At 41.5% G+C, this 8271-nt stretch overlaps 1 protein-coding gene across 2 annotated transcripts; it reads left to right on the forward strand.

Moving 5' to 3' along the window:
* The first annotated feature begins 53 nt into the window (after window positions 1-53).
* DENR (density regulated re-initiation and release factor) lies at window positions 54-8086 on the forward strand. 2 transcript variants are annotated; one of them, XM_074844059.1, is made up of 8 exons: window positions 54-207; window positions 1416-1530; window positions 2477-2496; window positions 2773-2857; window positions 3509-3592; window positions 5698-5814; window positions 6903-7042; window positions 7809-8086. In XM_074844059.1, the coding sequence occupies exons 2-8, from the start codon at window positions 1425-1427 to the stop codon at window positions 7851-7853; spliced, it is 597 nt and encodes a 198-aa protein (XP_074700160.1). In that variant the 5' UTR covers window positions 54-207; window positions 1416-1424; the 3' UTR covers window positions 7854-8086. The 2 variants fall into 2 exon arrangements, with proteins under 2 accessions (XP_074700160.1, XP_074700161.1); XM_074844060.1 differs by lacking the exon at window positions 54-207 and adding an exon at window positions 361-462.
* Window positions 8087-8271: the final 185 nt, after the last annotated feature.

Consider the following 8271-nt stretch of genomic DNA (forward strand, 5'->3'; position numbering starts at 1 on the left):
CCCCGCCCCGCCCCGCCCCGCCCCGCCCCGCCCCGCCCCGCCCCGCCCCGCCCCGCGGGCCTCCGGCGGGCGCGCGCGGCTCTCGCGAGACGGCGGCGGCGCTGGGGCGGGCGCACGTGCCGCGCGGTGTGTGGAGGGAGACGCCGCCGCCACCGGAGGAGGAGGAGCCGCCGCCTCCCCGCCACCGCGGCCTGAGGGGCCTCCCGGGTAAGGCCACACCGCTGCCGCCTCTGGGCTTCCCCGCCCCTTTCTGCAGGGAGCCCCGCTCCGCCGCCGCCCCGTCCCAGCGGTGGGTGGCCTGCCCCGGCGTCCTGCCGGCCGGCGGGCGGGCGGCCTCTCGCCTCGGCTACCAGCATCCTTCCCCCAGCGCTGACGCTCCTCCCTCTCCTCCGGTACCGCGGCTCTGCCTCCCCTCGCAGTGATCCCCCTCGCCTCTCGCACCTCAGCATCCTCCCCCCTCAGGTATCCGGCGCCCTCCTTCCCCTGGGCTGTGCCCCACCATCCCACCATGGCGGTGATCCCCATCACGGCCGCTCCCCCAGCACCCTTCCCCTTGACCTGCCTTCACTTTTACCCCCGATTACCCAGCACCCTCCTTCCCCCATTTGGGATCTCCACGGGTGCTCCAGCACCCTTCCCCTCACTATGACCGTCTGCTGCCTTTCCCCGCGGTCCCCCTACTACGAACCCCACCACCTCTGGCGCCCTGACATTTTCCCTCAGCTCTTTTCACTGCCCAGGAACAGCTTGTACAGCATCCTGGCTCTGAGTCTTCCTCACGCATATCCTGCTTGCTCCCATGATCCTGGAGGACTTCCTATGCATTGCAAACCCCTTCCCTGTTGACGCCTATTTTCTAAGCCCCTTGCCTGAAAATTTGTGCGTGTAAACCATTATTAAATGTATTAGTGGGTTGAGTTTGGTTTGTTTGCTTTGTGGTGTTTGTGGGGGTTTTTTTTGCCAGTGTCCTAGAATCAGATTGTAACTTTAGATGCTGATTTAAATGACCCCTTTTCTTTGCTACGATATTGGCAGTACCTCCCACAACTCCCCCAGTGCATGTACTGTTCATATGCCACTGATTTAAGGTGTTACTTCACATTTTGCTTAACCCAGTATGTTCTGTAATTCCATGTGGTGTTCTTGCAGAGCTTTCTTAATTTTATGCTGCATTTTGTGGCACTGGGGTTTTTTTTTCCCCTTATGTGCTAGAATTCCATACTTATTGGTATCTTTTGCAGCTATTTTCCCCATATTTTTTCATTATTTCTTGACTCCTGTTTTTTCTTCCCTGATTCCTCCTGCTTTTCTTAAAATTGTACCTATTTTCTCTGGGATTCTTGTTGGGTTGGGAAAGATGTGAATAACTTTAACCCAGAACTTGGGTCCTGATTCTTTTGTTCTGTGACCTCTAGGCTTGTGACATGGCCACAGATGTCGCTGAGCCTGTGGTCCCTGACTGCAGAGGAGACGTAAGGAGCGGTGCCAGGTCAGATGCTGACTATCCTCTTCGGGTTCTCTACTGCGGAGGCAAGTGCTGAAGGGCGAGTTGTCCATGATTCTTACAATGTGCTGTTTGTGAGGGCAGCCTGACAGAAAGAGTAAGAGAATTGGAGATTTTCTTTTGGTTAGCTCTTATTGAGAAGCTTGACCGTGGTCAGCTTGACCTTTCTGATTGTCTTTCTGAAATAGCTCGTGTTATGTATTTTATCTAAAGCTTTTTTCGTGAAATGTAGGGGTCTTCCCTCTGAGAGATGGAAGTACTAACAACTTGCTGTGTGCAAAAGAAGCGGGAGTGGTGCTCAGGTTGTGAACTGTTGAGCAGAGGTATCTTCCTGCAGAAAGCCAGTAAAGCCTTTAGCACAGAAAAGGCCTCTGAGCACTAGTATGGCAGTAAGAAATAGATGAAATTTAACTGAAAGTAAATAATCTTGACAGGTATGTTTTTTTAGATAGGTTTGTTATTTTGCCTTGGGCTTGAATATGGTTGCAGGGGATTAGGAAAGAATCCCTGTTGTGCATGAAAGTCTGCACAATTGGTTTGGATTTGTTCTGGGGCCGAGCCCCTTTTCTGGACATTGGCAGCTCTTGGAAAAAGGAAAGCTAACCAAATCACATGGTGATTTATTAGGTATATCTTTTGCCTCAGGTGGAACCGGTGTTTCTTTCCGTAACTTTTCCCAAAGCTGTAGGCATCTCCTTCCCTTCCGTCACTGACAGGCTACTCTGGCTGTGATAGTCTTATCCTAATGCAGAGCATCTGAGCTAATGAGAGAAAAATTAAAATGTGGAGTGGTATCAATAAAATAATAATTTTGAGTCAATGTGTGGTTACAACCAGAAGTTATGATGTAAGAAATCAACCCTAACTTTAAAATACCATTTTGAATTTAACACTAAGGCTGTAAGAGGAGAACTTATTTTTGTAATCTCTTCTTTTTTTTCTTTTTTTCCCCCCGCTCCCTTCTTTCTCCAGTCTGTTCGTTACCAACAGAGGTGAGTTAATTTTTTTGTTGTCTGAGTTTCCACTTTCTGTCCTATGATTCCTGACTTTGATGATTCTTTCTGATCTTTTGTTAATTGTGGCAGTTTTGTGCTTCAGCCTTTGTCATCTTTGGGATGACACGAGGTTTCTTGTGCACTAGTGTAGTATTTGTATTCAGTCATCTTAAGGAGAAATAGCTGATCTGAATAGCAAATATATTTTGGTGTATTTGTGATGTATTTTGAAGTTACTCTGCTAACAACTTTCATATGACCTTTCTTCTCTAGTACTGCGAATACATGCCTGATGTGACTAAATGCAGACAATGGTTAGAAAAGAATTTTCCAGATGAGTTTGCAAAACTTACAGTAGGTAAGAATCTTTTCTACTTTCAAACTGATATGTACCCTTAGACATATTCAGAAGTCTCTGAGCTTATCCAATTCTGATCTCTTTCCTTTTTCTGCTGTATCAAGTGTGAGAGTTAATAATTTCCTTAGGAGTCTACCATGCTTTTGGATGCTGTGAAAACATATTTGATGATGTCAGAGAACACTGAATAAACAATGTGTAGATTCAGAAATAATGTTTCAGCTTTCTTAAGGTTCCTACTGTAACCAGTCATCCATGTACTTGTTTCCCATCAAAGTTAGTTTATTAGATTTTATGTGTGTGCAGTCTACTGTGGGTGGCTGGAGGAAAGGACATTAATCACAAGGAACTTGTTGATTTGCATTTGGAATGTCAATATTAACATTATTAATTTCTCTCTGTGGAAATTATGTGAAGAGACTGTATTGAAATTGTAGCTGCATCTTTGAGCTAAGGCTTCTCTGAAGTTTAATTTGCATGAGTACTATCATGAAGGTGTAACACGCATCAGTCAAGGGGCTGCTGCACTTAAGCAAAGAGTTTATGGATTTAGCAAAATATCCCTGTACCTTACTTCCTGTAAGGCTGTGGTTGTCTGACCGCTAATTTTGTTCTCATTTTTTTTCCGTGCTCCTTTCTGATGTATTTAAGAAAATTCACCTAAACAGGAAGCTGGGGTTGGAGAAGGCCAAGGAAATGCAGGAGAAGAAGAAGAGAAGAAGAAGCAAAAGAGAGGCAAGGTCTAAATAGTTGATTGTGGTACTGATTTATAAGCAGTATGGGGCATTCCTTTCTCACCTGCTGCTCTGGACTATGGCACAGATTCCTTGCATTTTGGTTGTTAGCTACACTTTGACTCTGCACAAAAGATACCAAATATCTTTCTTCCAGTGGTAGCAGAGTTAGTGCGGTGATTTATGCTGATGAAAGAATTGGATAGTAGTAACAGCAAGTGAAAGATGACCTGCATCACGTGTTTCATTGTTCTGTCATTGCTATTGCACCTATTCAGGGAGTAATTCTTCTCAACCTAAAATCAGCTGGCATGCCTCCCAGAATACTTGTTTCTGCCCTGTTTAACAGCAGTTTATAGGTTGCTTGCAGAGTAGAACAAAGGCTGCTTTCCTCTATTAATGCCACATGACACTGCCTTTGCCTTTTTTCCTTCCACCCCTCCTCTGTATTCACGTAACAGGATTTGGTTTTATGCTTTTAACGCTATCACGTATGCCTTCATTAACAGCTATGTCTCTTCCCAACCATACTAGTGAAAAACATTTTCAAAAACCAATTTTGGAAGGTATAAAATATAGGAAACAATTTAAACACACTTTTATCTTCTATCATTGGAGTTCTTTCTGTTTAATTAATTAACATACTTTCCCCCATAAATCAGAATGCTGGTGCTGTTAATATGCATCTGCCTGTGTCAGTTGTGTCTGTAGAGCTTCAGAAATTATGGTTAATAGCCCAGTAAGATTCAGATTTTTAAGCCACATATCACTGCAGATGTTTTATTTTTGTGTTGATGTTTTATTTTTGTGTCTTGGTAACCAGTTGTATTTACCTTGTCAGTAGGCTGTGTGTAGTGACAACAGTGATTTACATTCTGTAGCTTGCATGCCTTTCCCAGAGACTTCAGGACATTTTGTTTCAACATTAATTTATTGTGTGGCGTGGTATGGTTAGTTTTCAGTCCTGGTTTTGGTTCTAAAATAATAGTGTTTAAAATATTTAGGGATTTTCTCTTAGAGTCTAAAATTTCATGAAAACTTACAGTATGGTGTTACATACGATGGTATAGGATTGACTGTAAGAGAGGGGGTAATGAAAAACAAACAAAAACTTACTAAGACACTGCAGAAATTTACTGAAGATATTTTAAGACAGAAATTTACTGCCTTAAATTATCAGACATCAATTCAGAGTAGTGTGGAATTGAAAGTGCTGCATGTTAGAAAAAGAAGTGTAGTCACAAGGGGTTAGTTTGCTTGTCATAAATTCTTGAGGTTTTCATGCTGAGAAGTCTCAAGAACATGGAGCTTTGGTTACCCTGGAGTAACTTGATGACTGTATACCAAGTTAACTGAGATCTTATTAGGATTCTTCAAATCAGATTAAGTGGAATTTATCTTTTGCATGCTTTACTCAGACTAATGTCTGATATGTGAAATGCTCCCTCAGGTTGGCGTAGAAACAGACAGTAAGAAAGAAGATGTTAAATCATGTGGAAGTTTGGCAGTCAACTACTGTAGCTGACTTCTGTTTCAGAGGCGGGGTGTTTTCTGTTAGCTCATGTACAGATACATGGTTCATACTGGGGTCGTGCACAGATATCTAGAACTTAATCTGCTGTTTAACCCAGCAGCCTGAGCAGGCACGTCCTCATGGCCTCAGTGAATGGACAGACACAAACCCTAAGGATGTTAAACTCATGAAAAACATTAAAGTAAGAGTTTGTTCCTAGGATTATGACCAAAGAGCAATTCCCGAAAGAGCAGTTAAATGCAGACCAAATGCAATGATTAGTAAAGTGTGGGGAAAACCCCTTTTTTGATAATAATGGGGTTCTGCTGTGCAAGCTGTACTTTAATGCACATTTGATGTGCGTATATATCGTTATTTCTTGTAATATTGAGCTTTGATGATATGGGACCTTTCTTAAATAATAATAAAAAAACCCTGAATGTGAAACAATGTGCAGAATAGATTTGTTTACCAACACAGATGAGGAGATAACAGTTTCTTTGTTTATAGGGATGAAATCTGACCTTATATGCTTTTTTCTTTAAGTATGACATTATTTAACTAATTATGTAACCTTATGCTCTTTTTTAAAGGTGGAAGAGGTCAGATAAAACAGAAAAAGAAGACTGTACCACAGAAAGTTACAATAGCTAAAATTCCTAGAGCAAAGAAAAAATATGTCACAAGAGTATGTGGCCTTGCAACGTTTGGTGAGTTGACTTTTGTTATGCATTTTTTTGTTTGTTTTAGATGTGCTTGCCTTTAACCTCATGATATTTCTTCTGATTATATTACATTGAATGATCTGCTTCCATCTGTGCGAGTTGGCAGTCCCAAGGTGCTTTTAGCAATTCCAAAGCATGCTGAAGGTACACTGACTTCCCTCAGTGATAAGTTATTAAAGTCTTTATTTCCACGGTGTTTGCAAACAAATAGGGTTGCAGTTTATTTTTCAACAGGGCTTCCAATAGCAGTCCACTTATTAGACTTCAGAGTAGTCTATTCCCTTTAGTTATAAGCATATTTATTTTCAAAAAGATGCTTATTTCCATCAAACTTGTAAATATGTTCCTGACAATTATTTTTACATATTCTTGAGACTGATTAAATAAGGCTTTAACTGCCTTTCTAGTACAGCAGTCAAATCATTACCAAAGTACGCTAACAACGCTGTCCTACGTAGCTTTGGTTCAGCTGCAAACAGCCCCTTGGTGTTTATATCTATAACAACATCTTACTTCACACTTTGATCATGAATCCTGTTAAAAAGGTAAGGTTTCACCTTGGTTGTACTAACAAGATACAGAACATATTTCCTGCATGAGAGTGTCATCAGTTTTTTTTGAGGGATCGGTAATAGGCACTAGCTCGATCTGAACTGGATATGTATCTTTGTGCTGGAAGCCAATCTCAAAAATTGTTGGGACATGTTTCTGAAAAGAACATACCGAAGCACTTCTGTGGAGAAACTTGTTCAATGACTGTGGGAGTTACTCAGAACTGGAGGTGCTTTTTAAACAGTTTTGCATGTGCTTTTCTGCTGAGTGCATGTAGCTTAGACCTGCGTGAACAGAATGTGTAGGGGACATTCAGCGATTTTTTGCCTTAAGAGTTTGCTAGATTTGTAGAGTCAGTTGTTTTGTATGTAAACAGCACTTTTGCTTTCAGTGGAAATTGTAGCAAAGCTTTGTAAACCGCCACTAGTTTTTCAACAGTTAAAAAAAGATTTTGGTTTTAAACTTGAGAAAATATTTGTTTTAAATGGCTGTACTTAAACTGTCCATTTTCCCATCAACAGAAATTGATCTTAAGGAAGCACAAAGGTTCTTTGCTCAGAAATTTTCCTGCGGTGCCTCAGTAACAGGAGAAGACGAAATCATCATTCAGGGGGATTTTACGGATGACATTATCGATGTAATCCAGGAGAAGTGGCCTGAGGTAACAAACCTTTCTTCTGCCACAACTCTGGTTTCCCACAGTAGCTTGTGACTTTCCAATGGTTTTGAAAAAAGGGTTTCATCTTTGACAGCACAGGTTGTTGTGCAAAAATAAAAGACCGGTTGTTGCGTTCCCACCTATGAATGACTAGGTTAAGGAGTGATTAAACTTGAAGTCAGACCTTGCTTCCGTTGTCCAAGAAACATTAATTCTCGTGCTGGTACTGTGGGTACGGCAGTGAGGAAGGCATGTTGGGATAAGTCCAACTGTCAGATACCTGTGGCTCCTTTGTGACCGTTTCTTAACAGTGAATACCTAAGTATTCTTACATTGCCATCCTATTTTTCAAAATCCCATAAAATATTGCAAAATTAAAAAAAAAAAACAACCAAAACAAAATCCCCAAACCAGAAACAAACCCAATTGTACTTCAGAAGAAGAGATTATCTAATTTTGGGCTGGTTGAGGGGTTTGGTTGCGCTGTTGTAATTGGAAGCAGTTTCTTTGACTCTCCCTTGTTCTGGTATTTCTGGTATTGGAGTTCTTTCTGAAAGAACCCTGTAGGCCTGTCTTTATTCAGAGCCCTATAGGTTTGGCTATGTCCTGTAGGCATGTGTCACTGCCGTGGAATTCACAGCAGGGATCTCGGATGGTGCTGTATACTTCTCCCACGCTTCATTACGTGTACGGTGGTGAATATTGAGTGAGACATTTAAGAAGAAAATATACTTAACATGCTGTGTTTTGGCCTTTTCTTTTTCCCTAGGTGGATGATGATAGCATTGAAGATCTTGGAGAAGTCAAGAAGTGATAGTGAAAGACTACCTTTATTTAATGATATGGTTATAAATGATGTAGCCAAAGTGAGGCTTCTAAATCCATTTGCTCTGCAGTGAAACTGTAGAGAACCCGTATCCTTGGCATTTTCACTGTTCTGTATAGGCTGCTTGGTTTTTTTGTTGTGATATTTGCCAAAGTTAAATTGGGGTTCTATCATGCTTATGCATGAAGTAGATTTAAATAAAATTACTGTTCCTCACTGAACACAGTTTCTGTTTTCTTTACGGCTACTTTCCTCTAACAATCTTACAGTAAAATAATAATTTAAGTCATTAAAAGCTTATTTTTCATCTGCTGTCCTTTCTGCTGACCTTAAGTGAATGAAGCATGTGGCTAATGTAGAGAAACTCATACCTCTGATTTACCTGTATATAATTTCAGAAATCAGA

The sequence above is a fragment of the Strix aluco genome, chromosome 18 (assembly GCF_031877795.1).
Source record: "Strix aluco isolate bStrAlu1 chromosome 18, bStrAlu1.hap1, whole genome shotgun sequence".
Lineage (NCBI taxonomy): Eukaryota > Metazoa > Chordata > Aves > Strigiformes > Strigidae > Strix > Strix aluco.

Bases quoted from the DNA above. Each gene is read 5' to 3' on its own strand.
- DENR (XM_074844059.1), top strand. From the start codon at position 1,425: ATGGCCACAGATGTCGCTGAGCCTGTGGTCCCTGACTGCAGAGGAGAC. The intron at 5,815-6,902 runs GTGAGTTGACTT...TCCCATCAACAG, and splicing joins ATGTGGCCTTGCAACGTTTG to AAATTGATCTTAAGGAAGCA. The intron at 7,043-7,808 runs GTAACAAACCTT...CTTTTTCCCTAG, and splicing joins TCCAGGAGAAGTGGCCTGAG to GTGGATGATGATAGCATTGA.